At 36.2% G+C, this 18,212-nt stretch overlaps 1 protein-coding gene across 1 annotated transcript in view; it reads right to left on the bottom strand.

Annotated features, from left to right (window-relative positions):
• Positions 1 to 18,212, bottom strand: part of Hcrtr2 (hypocretin receptor 2) — a 97,201-nt gene that overhangs the window by 11,074 nt on the left and 67,915 nt on the right. The window contains exons 2-4 of the mRNA XM_052189421.1: positions 17,345 to 17,523; positions 13,931 to 14,174; positions 8,869 to 8,984 (exon numbers count right to left, since the gene is read on the bottom strand). Of these exons, the coding sequence (XP_052045381.1) occupies positions 8,869 to 8,984; positions 13,931 to 14,174; positions 17,345 to 17,523 (539 nt within the window). The remainder of the gene's footprint in view (positions 1 to 8,868; positions 8,985 to 13,930; positions 14,175 to 17,344; positions 17,524 to 18,212) is intronic.

Below are 18,212 nucleotides of genomic sequence, written 5' to 3'. Positions count from 1 at the left end.
TGTGTGTGTGTATGTGTGTGTGTGTGTGTGTGTGTGTGTGTGTGTGTGTTCACATGCCAACAGAGACTGAAGGTGTTAGGTCTTTCTGGAGCTGGAATTACAGACAGTTGTGAGCTCCTTGATATAGATGCTAGGAACTGAACTTGGGTCTTCTCTAAGAGTACGACATAGTTTTAACAACTGGACCATCTCTTCCACCCCATGATCTTAATTTAAATCTGAGATTTTTGAGCAAAGCATAAGGAATATACTTAAAGTTAAGGGCATAAGCACAAACTTTCTTAACAGAACTTCCATAACAGAGAATAGTCCTGTGACACAAGAAGTGGACTGTGTGAAATTTAAAAGTCTCTACACAGCAAGGAAAATTATCAGCAGAGCAAACAGATACATCACAGATTAGGAAGAAAGTCCTTGCCAGCTATAACTTATAAAGGGAGAGGGTGTTGATATATAGAATAAATAAGGCACTATAAATTTAAATACCCAAACCATAGAACTGCCAGTAGATAAATTGGCTAATGAAACAAGCAGCCAGTTCTCAAAGGAAACACAAATGACCAATAAATGTTTTCAGAACTGTTTAACATTCTCAGTTATAAGAAAAAATGTAAATTAAAACCATTCTAAGATGCTATCTCACCCGTATCAGAATGATTACTGTTTTAGTTTGGCTTTCTACTGATGAAATATTATGACAAAAATAAATAAATAAAACAAAAACAAAACCCCTATCAACTTGAGGAGGTTAAGTCCCCATGAGGATCCTAGTCCATCATGGAGGGGAGTTAGGGTAAGAACTGGAGGCAGGCACATGAGGCAAGAACTGAAGCAGGGGCTGGGGCTGGGGCTGGGGCTGGGGCTGGGGGAGGGGATGGGCTGCTTGGTTTGCCTCCCAGGGCTTGCTCAATCTGCTTTCTCACGGCATATGGTGCCTCCTGCCCAGTGCTCCATATTCATGATGAACAGGGTGCTCTCATGTCGGTTATCAATCAAGAAAATGCACCAGAGGCTTGCAACATCAACAGGCTAATTTGGTGGGGATATTTCTTCAATTGTAGGCCCTGTCTTCCAAAATGACTTTATCTTATGTTGACAAAACCCAGTTAGGACTGTAAAAGTAACTTTCATTCACCAGATGTAATCATTGTCTCAGGAGTTTGCTGCTGAATAAGCTCACTCTTTTTAGTTCTTTCTGAGTTCTGGCTTGCTGGTTCAAATTAGCTGCCTGACTCCTCTCTAAGGTGACTGATTCAAACTGGTTTCTCTTGGCTTCTGACTGAATTGTTTTGCTTGGCCTCTAACTCTGGCGATATGTTTTAATCTTCTGGTACCTTCATATTCTCTGGCTTATTATGTCTTCATCTACATTTAGCTCATTCTCTCTGCAACTGCCTTCCTTCTCTCTCTCTCTCTCTCTCTCTCTCTCTCTCTCTCTCTCTCTCTCTCTCTTTCTCTTCCATCCCTTTCTCTCCCTTCTCTGCAGTGTTTCTTCACTGATCGTCTTGTGAGAGTTGGACATATCCTATCTCTGACTCATTTTGTCCAATATTTCTCTGATTCATCTCTTTGTCTTCCCCTCAATTGGACGTTACTTGCAAATATCAGTGCTTCTTTCTACAAATTAACCTTACCTAATTGTTGGCAATTAAAGGAATTAATGGGGTGTCTGTATTATATCCAGAGGGATTAAAGGTGGTGATCCATTCCAGTCAGATCACATAGACCTAGAAGATCTTTGTACATGATTCCTTGCCAGAGCAGCCATGTTGATGGATTAAAATTCATTTATATCTGGTAAATATCATCAGAACAAGAACAAAAACAAAACAACAATATCAAAAATGAATGACAAGTGTTGGTGAAGGTGTGAGGTAAGAAGGTGTGCTGGTCAGAGTATACACTAGTGTAACCATTATGGAAGTATCAAGATTTCTTAAAACATCCAATTCTCACTACCATATTAACCAGCTAAAACAAAGGATTCTGTATTCTATCACAGAAGTGATAGTTGCATATCTTCTGTACTATTCACACAAACAAGGGGACGGAACCAGCCTAGATATGTATCATCATCATTATCAACAAAATGGGTAACGAAATTGTGACACATGCAGAATGGAAACACCCTGAGGGGTTAGGAAAAAATTAACTATGAAAATTATGGGAACGTGGATTGTACTAGCAAGTATTATACTAAGTGAGATGTCTTAGTCAGAAAGACAAAATCATGTGGCTCTTCACATTAATGTTTGTAGAATCCTGATTACTCATTCAGTTTCCCATTATAGGTTTGCTCAGATTTTCTAATTTACATTTGCCATTTTGATATTTTTTGAATATGTATATTTCATCTATTGTGTCTATTTCTCCATTAGTACTTTATTATTTTTTATTGTTTTCTGCTGTACAGAAATTTTATTGTGTCTGTCACTAGATACTTTTTTGAAAAAAGTATTTTCTTAGTGGTTACAATGAACAACTTAATCTAAACAATGATTAATGCTAATCAAATTTTAATTCATATAAATTTTATATTTTTCAACATCACTCTACACCCCATTTATGTTTCCTTTAAGTTATGTATTTATACATTAGAAATTGAATTCTTGGATTTATTTTACAATTATATTTCACTCTGAATACAAATAGAAAAGAATTACAAACAAAAATATTTTTACAGTAAATTCTTTTTACAAGATAGGGTTTCACTATGTAGCTTTGGCTATTCTAGAACTCTCTCTGTAGATTAGTCTGGCTTTGAACTCGGAGATCTGACTGCCTCTGCTCCTTGGGTGTTGGCATTAAAGGTATGTACCTCCACTGCCTGTCAGTAAGGCACTACTTTCATTTGTGCTTTTGACTTCCTCATGAAACTTGAAGCATTGCCTTCCTGCATCTACTTTTCTTCTGTGATCTTCTGTCCATTTTCTCACACTAGACCAATTTTTATAACTCAATATCACTGTATGAATTCTAACATCTCAAAAAATGTGGTAAAGGAAAGTTAAATGGGCCCATGGACACAGTCATAGTATGGAAGGCCTTTCAGCCTTTGGAAAGTGAACATCCTGTCTGACCTCAGAGTATACTGCTGTTTTCTCCTAATGCCTCATATAGCATGAGATACGTAAGTGCTTAATAATCTTCCTGAAATGCAGTAACAGAAGTTTACATGATAACTAAGATCTGTTACTACACTCTCAATACTTGATTGATGGCTGAATTGTGCACAAGTAGCCAAGCGAGTCAAGCTTCGGAAGTTTCTGAACAAAAGGCTCTTGAGAGACTAGTCTGTAAGTTTCATAGCCAGTGAATTCTTTGACTCATATTGTCAAGGAAAGGAAAGTTTAAGTTGCTAATTCGAGTAAGATGATTGGTCCTTTTTAAGTGATAACTAAAGTTCTTGACAAAGTCAGACAAGGGCGCACATTTGCTCACTAATAACTTCACACTTGCTAATTCAGAAGTGTAAAACAGAATCCATGCATCTTCCTAAAGTTAAGCAAATGTGATAGGCCCTTCCCTTGATGGCTCTCTTGATGTGGCCTGTGGCGAACACAATGCCTGACAACTTTGTTTAGAGGCAGTAACAGTTAGAAGCCAAGTGTTGCTCAAGCAGAGTTCTATTTAATTATCCATCTGGGGTCAATTTGCTTTATTACAGCTGTAAAGTGGGCTCTGCTCAACTTGCCAATTTCCATTCCAATCTGCTTTTAAAATGTTTCAGTTTCACAGTTCAGGCATTTCACTGCAAATCTTGTGAATCATGTGGATAGTACTAAGTGGGACATTTTGTCAAAAAATGTAGATTATTTCTAAGCCTGTAATACAATTTGAATCTATTTTAATGGTTTGGAAATTGAGAAATATAAGCTTAAATAATAAATAAGCATATTGTTGTTGCTTTAATAATCATTTACACATTAAAGAACATTTTTCAAGTCCCTTTTCGTACACCGTAAAAGGTAACAATTGTCACACAATAATAGCAAGACAAGTTATGTATCATTCTTAAGGGTTTTAAGGGTATATTACTTTTAAAGCAAGTGAATATGCAAAAAATGTTAATATATGTAAAACTACAAAATGGGGTATCTTGATATTTAATTTAACCCTCAGAAACTCAATGTACACTTAAAACCTATGCATAGCTATATTATACATTAGTATCTTCTTTGAGAAACTGTCATATTTTAGTTTTTCTAAAGCATTCCTTGGAATGTCAGAACAATTGATTGCTACATGTCCTTACTTATTTAAACTCTCAATAGATATTTTTATGTGGTACTCATTTAGGCTTGTGATAATTAAAAGAATATAAATATTTAGGCTACTATGAACTATCTTCAATTAGCGGCTTAGAGGAAACAGAAGAATCATTACAAGAATGTTCTAAAGTCCCATGAAGAAAATTTTTTAAAGATGTATTTATTTAATGTATGAGTACACTCTAGCTGTTTTCAGAAACACCAGAAGAGGGCATTGGTTCCCATACAGCTGGTTGTGAGCCACCAAGTGGTTGCTGGGAATGAACTCAGGACCTCTGGAAGAGCAGTAGTATTAACGGCTGAGTCATCTCTCCAGCCCCAAGAAAATTTGTCTTTAGAAATGTTGTTCAGTCAAAGGATATGCCACTGAGTGGCAAAGATGTCACTCAAAACATGGGCAGGCTATGAGTTTCATCCTCTAGTATGAAAAGAAGGAGAAGGAGGAGGAAGAGGAGGAAGAAATAAAGGTCCCAACAATTTAACACATGCTAATGTAGAAATATAATCAGACTCAGTTGAAAGTTCAGCTAATAGCATAGAGTGTTAAGGTACTTTATTTAATGATACTTTAGGGATTTTTCTTCAGTGATACTCATTTCAATGATTTAGGTATTTAATCCACCTAATAGGTACGATTTTCTGAGCTGTACACCCCCAATATAAACATGATGAAAGTGAGGCTGGAGATGTGACTCAGTGGCTAAGAACACTGGTTGCTCTCCCAGAGCACACATGTGGTAGCCTACAATCTTGTATAACCCCTATTGCAGTAACTCCTACCCCAAAATATATGGTGCCTTCTTTTGGTCCGCACAGGTACTGTACATACATAATCTCTATACATACCCATAAGATTATATATAAAAAAAAAGATGGTCAAAGTCACAGAAATCATTGACAAACTTTGTGCAACCATCAAGTAACATGCTCTGAGTTTAAACTCTTACATTCTTGCCTATGACTGCATTTTTACATTTTCATGCTGTTATATTACATATCCTCTACCTTCAACTTGTGAGAAGATTCTTATGGCTCTGGGATTTGTACCTTTTGTCAGAGAATACTGAAAAATATGACTCTGGGGGCAATAGAAGATTATTAGATGTAAGCTCATAACAGAAATTTCAGGTGGTGGTGGATATTTTTTCCAGCATTTCTGTCTATACTGTGATGCCCAGAATGCCATGTCCCAGAAAGCATAGCTCACATTGGCTGGCAGAAAAGTAGCTGAGCCCAGCGCTGGCATGAGATGGCAGTGAGATAGAACTGTTGCTGAGAACAGTATACATCTTGGATAGTACTAACCTGGTAAAAGCTGATGCAACAGCACACATACAGAAGTGGGGTGTTACAGTAACAAAACATCCTAGAGTAAGTGGCATTAACTTTAGGACAAGTTGAAAGTCTGAGAAAATAGTTGCTGGGAATTAAACACATCTCTGCTCATGTCTTACAGTGTTTATACTTGTCTTTCTTTGCTTTGACTAAGATTCAGATAACAGTATGGGCTGGGCGTTGGTGGCACACACCTGTAATCCCAGCATTCTGGGAGGCAGAGGCAGTTGGATTTCTGAGTTCCAGGCCAGCCTGGTCTATAGAATGAGTTCTAGGATAGCCAGGGCTACACAGAGAAACCCTGTCTCAAAAAAAAAAAAAAAAAAAAAAAAAAAAAAAAAAAAAAAAAAAAGAACAGAGAACAGTAGAACAGTATGTAACTCCACTCACTACTGGACACAAAAAAGGTCACAGAAGTTGTAAAAGATTTTTAAAAATATGTGTGTAAATATATGTATATATAGATATAATGAAAGGAATCATTTAAAATCTTACATTGTAAAAAATTTAAAAAAAAAAAAGGGAAATTAGGACTTATACAACAGATATGCTGAGAAATTGTAAACGTTGTTTGTTTCCAATTAGTGAAAGATAGTCTTGAAAAGACAGTTTGAATACTGAATTGAATAAAATACAAATGAAGACTCATTCTCAAAAAAACCAACAGGAAATTTTAGTAATATATACATATATGCTTATAAAATAGTAAATTATATGCCTGTGTATAGATATAGATATATTCATATGGGAGTTTAATGTTTTAATTCGAGTTACACAGGGATAATCCTCCCAGAAGCTGTAAGTTGCAAAATAAAAAGCCTATTGCCAAGTATTGAATTATTGATCAGTGAAGTCTCATAGAATACTCTATTTCTATTTCTAATTCTATACATACAATTGCTTTGCTCTTATTTCCTACTGATTTTGATGATAAGACACTGTCAATGTCAACACTACACACTTTGATATGGAGAAATAAAGGTGGTGTTGACAGAGAAAGTTCCTTTCCGTTAGCTAGTTTTCATAGTATCAGAAGATGCTATATAGGTGCTGGGAGATAGTCATCACCAACTCTTACTCAGCTATGACCCTCTGAGCTGCAATACAAACAGGCATTTCAAGATACACTCAAGAGTGCAATAGTGGCATGAATGTTATGTGGATAACCAACCACTTTCTAATTAGAATTTAAGGGAAAATTTTAGCAAAATGATAGTGGTCGATTTATCCTAGAGTCTATGAGCTGCCCAGTCCTGGATTCTTGTCAAGGTTTATGATATCAGGTATGGTATTTCTAGAGAAGGAAACTGTCTAGAAAATATTCCTGTCTCTTCAACCAAAGATTAGTGCAGGTCTCCCATCTTTACAGAGAAGTTTGTCTTTTGCTTGTAAATGGCAACTAATGCAGAAAGTTGTAACTAGCTAAAGTGCCTAGTATGGGTGGGGTAATCAGTCACGAATGGATCATATCCATCACACACACTCTACTCTCACAATTTATAGACTCACTGAAGAGGAACTGGAATGGATAGATTTCCCAGACGTTGGGGGGAAAAGGGGGCCAAATAGCATCTTCTGGCAGTGACAGGACCACTATACTCATGAACTCACAGTAGCTATGGTGGCCTACATAAGACATGCACAAGATCAAGACAATTAACATTACATTATGCAGGTAGGAGGAGCTCAGGGAGGGTCTATCTGAAAGGCTAGGATGTTGGTGGGTGATCAGTAGAGGTAGAGGTTGGGAGAAATAATTTTCTTTAAGTGTGTGTGTGTGTCTGTTGGTGAGCCAACCGTGCTTCAGGGGAGGTCCTCAAGTCCATGAGCATAGAGAAGCACAAAATTGACTCAGTTGATTATAAAAATAAAAAAAATGATATGACTTTTCAAGATCCAAAGATCTGGGAGGAGTTAGGGATAAGAGTCGTAGGTAAACATGATTAAAATAGAGTGCATATTGGATAAATATATGAAATTCACATATAATAGAAATATTTCTTAAAAAGAAAACAAATGGAATTTCTTTTAATGAATTAAGATTATCTCAGTAAGTTCTTTCTCAATAAAAATTTTTAGACCAAAGAGGCCAACAACCTGTTAGCCCACAAACTTAAAGACAAATAAATCACTATACTGGCCATCGTTATAGAGAAGTAAGAAAAAGTGCATCCTTATCATGTTATCTACTAAACAATATAAGATTAGCCATATCCACTCAGCATATATACAATTCTCCACATGTTTGCTGATTTTTTCAATTTATCAGTTTTCAACTTAAAAGTTCCCATCCTGAGCTTAAACTGTGCATCACTCAGCTCTAGGATCCTGTACTTGTATTAAAGAAGTTGTTTTCACCGTGTACTTGATTATACCTCTTCTATAGCCTGAAATTACGGGTCACATGAACTGGTGGTTTAGTTTAAAGGTGGTATGTAAAAAATATTAATAAATAACAAACGAATCACTGGAGTGGATGAAATCTCATGGATGTTACCATTTTCTAATTTAGAATTTATTAGAGTTAAAAATCTTTCAAAAAATTTCTTAACTCAACTGGATACAGAGGAGAAAAAAGGGAAAAAAGGTAATTGGGGAGCAGAAAAACAAACTTAAATTGTCTTATTCTTTAAATGTGTAGAAAAATGAGAGCATTGACATTAAAGATGTAGCCCATATGTTAAATGTGTTACAAACATTTCATTTAAAGTACAATCATTTGTATTTATAGCCCCTGGGAATTGAAATCAATTTTTGTTATTTGTAATGAAAAGCAAATAAATTAGTATACACCCAGGGTCTGGAGAGATGGTTTAGCAGTTAAAAACACTGGGCTGGCAGCTTTTTTTTTTTTTTAAGAGGACCCAGGATTGGTTCCCAGAATCCACATGGCTGCTCTTAACTATCCATAACTCCCTCCAGAGTATTCGGTTTCTTCTTCTGGCTTCCGAGAGTACCTTATACATATAGTGTGCAGATATACATGCAGACAAAATCTTTAAATGTTACTCCCAGACAAAATATAATCAGTTCATTATTGAGGTTGAGAGTTTATCAGAAGTGTAGACTTCTTAAGGTAGAATTTAAGACATTTGCTGAATATCAGTAAAACATTGAAGGGATATTTTCATATCCAGAGTCTCACTATTTTAGAACAAATAATCCTGTGTTAGATCTGTTATAGTAATTCAACGAATTTTAAAGTTAGTTTTTATATACATGTCTAAAGAAGATTCAAACAAAATTATTTGATATTACTTACCTGTCGGCACCAGAGTTTACGGAATATTTGGAGATAAACCAATACCATAAGACACAGAGGTGCCATGTACGTCACCAGAAAGAAGCAGATATGGTACATCTTTGGGTAAACTTCACCTGAGATGAGAGTCAAACAGTAAAATCTTCCATTAAATAATTAAATGAGTTGTTTAAATAAGAGCTAAGTGTAAATACAGTTCATTATTCTCATTAAAGTTTCTGAAATGATAGTACCAATTGTGCTCTTAAATATAAATGCAAAAAATTTTGGAAAAATAAATGCAGTCAATTTTTGTTTTGTTGATTTATTGTCAATATACCCACATGTGTAGCATTCACACTTATTATTTGTAATGAAATTGAGAACTTTAAGGATTTTACAGTTAATATGTTATACTTTTTTTATATCTATCTCACTTATTGGTAATAATTACTTTTAGGATTATAGTGATTTTCTTATTTGTTATTAATCCTAAACACAAATATATCTATCAAAATATTAGCATTTATTAACTAAGTTAATCAATTAATTAATGCAGTTAAGCCTAAGAATATTTTAGTATTTCTCCTATAATAAGTAGTTCTATAAATAATAAATCAGCAATTAGTTATAATTCTAAACAAATGCTAACAAAGCAAAGCAAAGGAAAGATTTCACTTTATTTTTGCTTTGTTTTCTTTCATTTTCTTTCTTTCTAAAACTATATATTTTATCTTGAGGTGGGAGGAGGGGTTGGGGATCTTTGGGAGAGGGAAAAAATAAAAATAAATAAATAAATAAGAATGACCCCAGAGGCTTATTATATTTGAATGCACACTCATCAGGAATGCCGTCATTTGAAAGGATTAGAAGGATTATGAAGAATGGCCTTGTGTGAGGAAATATGTTACTGGATGGGGAGTTTTGAAGTTTTTTTTTTTTTTAAATCCCATACCAGGCTCAGGTTCTCTTTCTGCCTATGAATATAGCTCTCAGCTCCTTCTCCAGCACGATGTCTGCCTGCATGTGGCCATGCTCCCCATCATGGTGATAATGGACTAAACCTTTGAAACTGTAAGTAAGGTCCCAATGAAATGTTTTCTTTCATAAAAATTGCTTTTGTCATAGTGCCTCTTCACAGCAGTAGAACATATACCATCTTATCTGCAATTGACTGTACCTAATATTTTTGAATCTAATATTTTTGTCTTCTTCATTCTGAAATTATCTCAATTCTCATTTTTTCCTGTATTGTATTGTGTAGATGCACACACAGCACATAGGCTGCTGGGCAATGTAAGAGACCATTTTGAGGTGTCATTTTTAGATCCTTTCTGGGTCAGGAGACACTCATCCACCGCCCTCAAGTTTATCTTATAAAACAGGCCCTTATAAAGAGTGATAGAATTCAAGTACTGGCATAATAGCAGAGCAGATAACTTCCCGAGTGGAAGAGCAACAGCTTGAACAGTATTTGCTGGACCAGTTTCAAAGTTACTAGAAGGTCACCTCAGCAATTCCCAGGTACCAGGGTGGCTTTGATCTTTTATTTGTCTTAAAGAAAGTATCACATGTCACATGAACTTCACACACACACACACACACACACACACACACACACACACACACACAGAGAGAGAGAGAGAGAGAGAGAGAGAGAGAGAGACCTTTGAAGCTTCTGCATATTGAAGCTCTAATACCTGCCTCAGACTAAACTGAACAGATGGGGGAAAGTAAGTAGATTTGATTGCTAACATTTTTCCCTCTACAATAGCAGATGCCATTACTGACATAGCAATTTAAAATTTTGAATGAATGGAAGGAAGGAGACTTTTGGTAATTTTGAAAAAGTGGAAAAATTAATAACTGGCAAGAAAATATATATTATGATGAACACATATGCAGAAAAGTTGAACAAACAAAATTATATTCCAGGCTGGAACAAATGTATTACTGGAGAAGCTATAATAGATAATTAGGGAAAATTAATGCCCTAAAATCTGCTTTACATTCTCAGACTGAGAACTAGTTGCAAATTCAAATATACTACTTAAAATTTAAGTTGCATGTGCTAAAAATATCCTTGAATAATAGACTTGATAGCAATCACTATCTTCAATATATATTTATGAAACTTACAATCTAGAATATAGTTACATAAAACTCGTTTTGCTTAAGCTTAAGCACTGCCAGAATTAGAAAGTGGTGTGTTGTAGACTGGTGATTATAAATCTGTGTCTTAGTCAGCAGATGTTGCTCAGTCAATAGAATACTTGCTTATCGTGGCTTCAGTTTAATCATTAGCATTGCACAAATCCATGTGTGGTGGTACACATCTATAATCTCAGAGTTAGGGAGGAGAGGCAGGAAGATCAGAAGTTTAAGATCATTCTTATCTGCATAGCAAGTTTAGTGCCAGACTGGGCTAACAGTACTTTTCTCAACAACAGCAATGGCAACATCAGCAGCAGCAGCAGCAGCAACAACAACAACAACTAGTATCATTATTCAACTGATGGAAAGCAGTATCTAAATAAATTCTTATCCGTATGCATCTATAGATCCATATATTATCTAATTGCCTTTTGCATTACTTCAAAGAATGCCCACATTTCAATAGAACTCTTGTAATTGACAAGTGCACGCACACTGCTTTCTAATTTGTACACGTTGTAGTCTCTGTGGGCTCAGTTTAGTCATGGGTTTATGGAGAAGGGTCAGGGTATGGGTTGTTGGATGCTTTTCATCAATAACTTACTGTAAAGAAATCATGTTACACACTTCAGCTTTCCACCAAAGTCATTTTCTCAGGATGCCTGGGCCCCACAAGCCATGCCTTCTCCCTTGCCTCCTTCTTCCTTAAGATGCTGGCCCCAGTTGTAGATGTTCTGCCCTGACCTGCATAGCAGGAGTTGCTGCATCAGCTATTTTTGCTATCACAGCACTTGGTGGAATTTCCCTGCCCAAGTTGGGAGTTCTGTTTTTGTCTTGATAAGAAAGACCTGTGCCAAAAAATGCAAACCTATGCCACTGGCTGCCAGCTTGAGCTGATTTATGTCACCAGTCACGTCTAGGGTTTGGACTTATGTTTTTTGCCTTTATAAAAGCCTGCTGCTTTGCAATAAAGTTGAACCTTGATCAGAACAAGCGAGTTCTTGTTCTCACTACACCCAGTGAGTGGGTTATCTGACTTATGGTAACACATCTTTTCCTTCCCTGGGATACACATTCCCTGCTCCTGGGTCTCAGAACTGATATTCATCTTTAATGCTTGCTGGAATATTAGCGGCATCTTTATAAACCTTTGTCCAGATGGCCAGGACTGGTTATCTCCTTTGTGTCCCTAGGACTTGGTACATACGCCCATTAATCACACAGTGGTTTGTTTGTCTTTCAGCCTTACTGGAGAATATGCTCTATTAGGCAAAGTGGCTGGCACACTCTGATGCTCTAGATGCTGTTTGAACATTAAATAAATGGGACATGAACACTTAAGGAAAGTATTTAGGAGCTTTCCATTCAGTTTATTTTTGTCCATAATATTAAAGATATACTTTATTAAGAAATTGAACATAAAAAGGCAAAAGTATCACAACGTTAGGAAAGAAGAGTAAAACTTATTGAAAAGATCAATATCTTCAGTAACAGGAGATTCAAATTGTAAAATTTTACTTATAGTTTTGTTTTGATTTGCTTTGTTTTTTTTTTTTCTTTCTCTTTTTAGACTGAGTATCAGTGGGCAGCCTCATCTGGTTTAGGATTCAGGATCCGTCTACCTGAGCCTCCCAAGTCAGCTGGCTTGATTCATCTTACTAGTAAGTGTGACTGCACATATATTTAACAATCATTCTTTCCCGATGTGTAAATTCTATAAGTATGAGCCATTGTAATGCAATTATCTAAAAGAGGGCAATTTGTTCCTCTCATGTGTAGCCAGTACATGCTATACTGAAATGTTTGGTGACCTTTTGTTATTTTTCTCCTTCTGTCTACATCTTTGTCCCTCCCCTGCATGGGTGGGTATGTTCGCATATTAGAAGTTTTAAGGCGAAGAATCACAATGCCTTGAAAATGCTGCTTGTTATATTACTATCACAGGTGCTATGCATGTACACATGTATACCATACAGATTCCTAATTGATACAATTCCTCACTCAGTGATCAGGCATCTCTGTGATGCTGTGATGCTCTAAGAACATAGTTATAAACTGGAAAACATCTTTAAAGTATGTGCGCTCTTTTACTCTTCTGACCTCTTGTCCTTAACATTTCTTTTCTCTTCCCCCATCACAGGCCCCTTTCTAGTTTCCTGGCATCTGCCTTGCTTTATTCGCACATAAATTCACACTTAAAAAAATTAAAATGCTAAGACACACACACACACACATACACACACACACACACACACACACACACGAGAGAGAGAGAGAGAGTACACGTAGCAATTGTCCTTCTCAGCTTGGGTCCACATCATGTAGTATTTTCTATCTCCATCCATTTTCCCTGAATATTTTATTCTTCTTTATGGTTGGATAAAATTTCATTGTGATATATATATCATACTTTCATAGATGTCTATACTGATTCTATTTTTATTAAATATTATGAGTAGAGTAACAATAAACATAGGTGCACAGGTATCTCTGAAATAAAATACAGAGTCATTCAGGATTATGTCCAGGAGTGGGAAAACTGGGTTATATAAAATCCCTGTATTTAGTTTTTTGAGAAAACATTTTTAATGATTTTAATAAACTGTTAATTTGTAATTTGATTTGTTTCATTGACTAGTTGTTTTAAATCTTTAAGATATAACTAAAAATGAGTCATTGAATAAACTCCTCGACTCATTTCCACTGTCAAAAACATGAAAATTGAAAATGGTTCATAAAGCACCTCCAAAGGACCTAAATTATTTATGCAAATTGTATTGTTTCAACTTTATTTTCACCCTTTTGCTGAGCTCTTTTGAAAAGATATAAATAAAGTATCTAAGACTCTAAGACCAGTTTAGCCATAGTGATGCTAATCCAACCCTTGCGGGTACCATGTCAGTGTGAGCAGTGGATGACGCCTACTTACCGCCCCAGTGCTCATCACATACTGTAAAGAGGGTGGTCTTATTAGCTAGGCCAGGGAGCATGCTGCTGCACTCCATGACAATGGCTTGAGGAATCATTATGATGCAGGAGACAATCCAGATGACGACGATGCTGTTTCGAGCCCGTTTGGCTGTGCTCTTGAACATCAAAGGGTGACAAATGGCGTACCATCGGTCCAAGGCAATGCAGCTCAATGTAAGAACAGACACAGACACTGACACAGTCTAGAACAGAAAGAAAGGAACATGATTCAAGAGGTGTCGGAAAGGGACCCTGAGAATATTTGCTGCATCAGCAAAGTAGTTACAGCAGAAAAGGGACATTCAGGGTAGCCGGTTCCATGTGCTAATTCACACAAATAATTTTCATGTTAAAAAATAATGATGAAAGTAGAAATGTAGAAGTGCATGGGGAAACTTTGTATTTCCTTTCAGATGTGAAATAGGTGCATTGAAACCTTGCAGTTTTCTCACACTAAATGCTCAGTTTATAGTGTTTGAATAACTCCCATCTTTACTTTGTTTTGCATATTTTGTACTGGCAGTGTAAGTAGTATTTATATTCTGACAAAAAATTTACACATGTATTTCTTCTGTAACTGAAAATTTTCTTTCAACTAGAAGGACGTGGCATTGTATGTTTTAAATTATCATGTAGGTTTTTACTACATTTTGTTATTGTAGATAAGTCATGGGTATCTTGTTTCATATTTTTAAATACAAAGTGGCAATTGATTTTCAATAGATTGGAACAAATAAAAGCCTAGATTGCATTGAAAGAGAATTCTGTATGTGAGTATGTGTGCTATAGTTTACCCACTGACAGAATTAGTAACTTGCTCCTAAAAACAAGCATGTAAATAATCACATTCTTCACTTTGGAAATTGAAAGAAATAAACATTTCAACCCTATTGGTTCCCACATAATTAATATATGGACCTGTCTTTAATACATGATTCTGCTCTGAATGAAGCATTGATTAAATGGAATTGTAGAGTTAATTTAGATGCAAAATGCCTAACTCAAGGCTTCTGTGAAAGTGCTGTGTAGTTACTATTATTCATTATACTTTAAAATGATGATATTAATCATGATACTATATTTCTCGTCCTCCTTTCTGTAGATTTTTCAAGAAAGACTACTCATAGATAATCTAATTGAACTCATAGATTTTTCTCAATCTTGGAGGCTAATTTTTCTATAAATTAATCACATGTTAGCTGATGACTGTTGAGAAGTTTAGGTGCCCTCAAATTTCTCTTAATGAATTCCGAACTTCCCATGACCTCTTTTTCTTCATGCTTAGGAAGTCAAGGACCTCAGTGCCCAGATTCCACTTACAATGTGGGTAGGAAAGACCATTCTAGATCTGTAGGGCACTGTCACTGTGCTTCTGTGCCTCTGAAATACAGTTGGAAACTGGTTTTGCCAATGCATGAATTTCTTGGTGCACTTGCAAGCTTCTAACAAGAGGTCAAGGTAAATGAGTTAAGCAATGAGTGCAGTTTGTTTCCAGTCTGTGATCACACATTGGTCTTTTCTCTTGTGGAGATGGATAAACTGGACACTGTTTATCCAGGAGCCAGAATCTCCCTTTGACCCTTGACATTTAGAACTGTCTCATAAGTTACATTAGAGGGAGAAATGATGCCAGTGACGTTAGGCACGACTCATGCCCGCATCCCTTGCTGTTAATGTTGTTTCCTGTCTTTTGATTTCGGCTCCCAGGAGAATTAGAGACGAAAGCCACAACAAGCCTTCAGTGTATCAGAGCTAGAATGCACACTCCTGGTACAGGTGATATTCCACATAGCATCACTCCCTCTATCAAAACAACAACAACAGCAACAACAACAACAACAATCCATGATGCTCACGAGACACGTATCATGCTGGTTCTCAGGCAGCCAAGCACACAGGCAGGTGAAACCACCCAGACACCAAGGGGAGCTGACATTTCTTCTTGGATGATTAGAGGAGCTGAGAGAAATGCACTTTATTGGAATAACAGGAAGGTCTTCAGGGGTTAGAATTTTCTGCTGCTTTTGATTTCATCCTAGTTCCTGCATGCGAGTTCATTCATAGCAATACATTCTTATTGAGGTAATTCTTCTCTATTGTTCATTTGACTATTTTTTTCTGAAATTTTTGTTAAAGTCCCTTTTGTAATTCATCGAGGGTCCTCAACAGATGAGCCCATCAACCTTGTAATTAAACATAATGTATGTGTGTAGCTTATCATTTCTATGACATCAGCACATTTACTATAAATGATGTCTGATGTTTAAAAATATTACTTCTATTTATAAAAGATCATCGAAGATTAATTGAAAAAAAAAACCTAACATTTTGGTTCCAAAAAATAGTTTAAATTATTTTTAGTAATGGGTATTTGTGAGCTCTCCCAGTTTTCTTTCATGTAAATTTCATTATCTGTTCGTGGGAGCATTGTGATCGCTACCTGGAAAGGTGAAGGACGTAAGGACAAGGGTGATGGGGACTGTGTGGTGATACAGAGAGACCGTCCACCTTTTCTTTCCGTGTGTGCTTCCTGGGGGGAGACAGTGTGCTTTCCCTCACTGGCTGCTTCCTAAGTGGGACACCACTCTTGGGCATGTGTTACTATGGTCATTATCAGCAAACTTTTTTATCAAAGGCTTTCCATTTATAAATACAATCAGAAGATAATTTTTTTAAAAGCATTTTTAATTCCTTTTTTTGTCAAACAGATATAGAAAGGCTGTGCTCACTGTTTACCACAGAGACAGGCTGTGCTCACTGTTTACCACAGAGACAGGCTGTGCTCACTGTTTACCACAGAGACACCCATGGTAACTTAGTTCTTACTCTGAATGCATTGCTTTGTAAGATCATGAAGAGATAATCACAGAGCCAAGAGGCTTATGTAAATGATCTAAATAATCTGTCACAACGGTTATATGAGGTAGATCTTACTATAATTACCATTTAGGTAACTAAGTGCCAAGAGACTGTATTGTGCTTAATAGTGTGTCATCTAGAGATGGCAGAACAAACATTCCAAACCAGACCTGATGTCCAAAGTTGACCACATACTTCTTAATTTTTCCTAATGAAAGGAAATCATTAAGAAAAACTGATATTTCTGGTTATTGAAAAACAAATGTTCATGATTATTTGAGCTAGGAATGAGTTAATCATTAGTTTGTTCAAATCATCTCTTTTATGATGAGGACTGTGAAATAATTAAGAACATTGTTGTCTCAATTTTATCCAATCATGATTTATTCAGTAAATCTCAAGTATTATCCTTAAATTGTTTACTTATTAACTCATTAACTATTTTACCAGATAGTAATGTCTATAATTGAAAACATGTAAAAATAATTTCTAAAAGGGATCATAAAATAATTACCTGTAAATAAGGAATGACCTTACAAAGGGACTGTCCAAAGAACCAGGTCTCGGTGATGTCAACAACGAGGGTGGCTGGAAGGCAGGTGATGGTCACAAGCACGTCTGCCAGGGAAAGGTTGACTATGAAGTAGTTGGTGACTGTTCTCATGTGATGGTTCTTCCACACTGCCACACAGACTGTTAGGAAAAGAAAAAGTGATAGGGAATAAACAAAGAGACTAGGTGGTGATGAGGAAAGTAAAGAGAATTAACATGACTGTGAAGTCCTACACATGTGCTGAAAAACCCATACATGTGTGTTTAAAGCTGTGCTGTTGTCAGTCCATCCATTAATCTCCGGGAATTTGGAATCTGTTGTTAAAATGAGTTCATTGATCCAACACTTGTATTTCCTAGTCATAGGGCTGTGCTATTTTTCTCTTGAGTTGTATGTCAAGTCAAAGGGCAGGTTCTGATTGATCTTTTTATTCCTTCAGTGCTCAGTATGTAGAAAATATCAAGAAATAGTTCCTGGGCTAGGTACAGTAGCACATGTCCTTAATCTTAGCCTTGGGAGGCAGAATCTGGCAAATCTCTGTGAGTTTGAGATGAACGTTTGTTTACACAGTAAAGTTTAAGTCAGTCAGGGCTACATAATGAAACTCTGCCAAAATTAAAATAAAAAGTCGATGAGTAAAAGTTGAGTAGGGAGAATTAGAATTAATAATCCTCAGAGAACAATTGTGATCATCTCATTCATGACCTTGATACATGTCTTCCCACAAATTTGCATTGTGGAAAACCAGAAGAAGTAAATATTAACTGTGGGAGAGAAAAACAAACAAACAAACAAACAAAACAACCTACTACTACCCAACCATTAGTCA

Source organism: Apodemus sylvaticus, chromosome 7 (genome assembly GCF_947179515.1).
Source record: "Apodemus sylvaticus chromosome 7, mApoSyl1.1, whole genome shotgun sequence".
Taxonomy (NCBI): Eukaryota; Metazoa; Chordata; class Mammalia; order Rodentia; family Muridae; genus Apodemus; species Apodemus sylvaticus.
The sequence above is the reverse complement of the archived record's forward strand: the minus strand, read 5'-3'. Positions and strand labels throughout refer to the sequence as shown.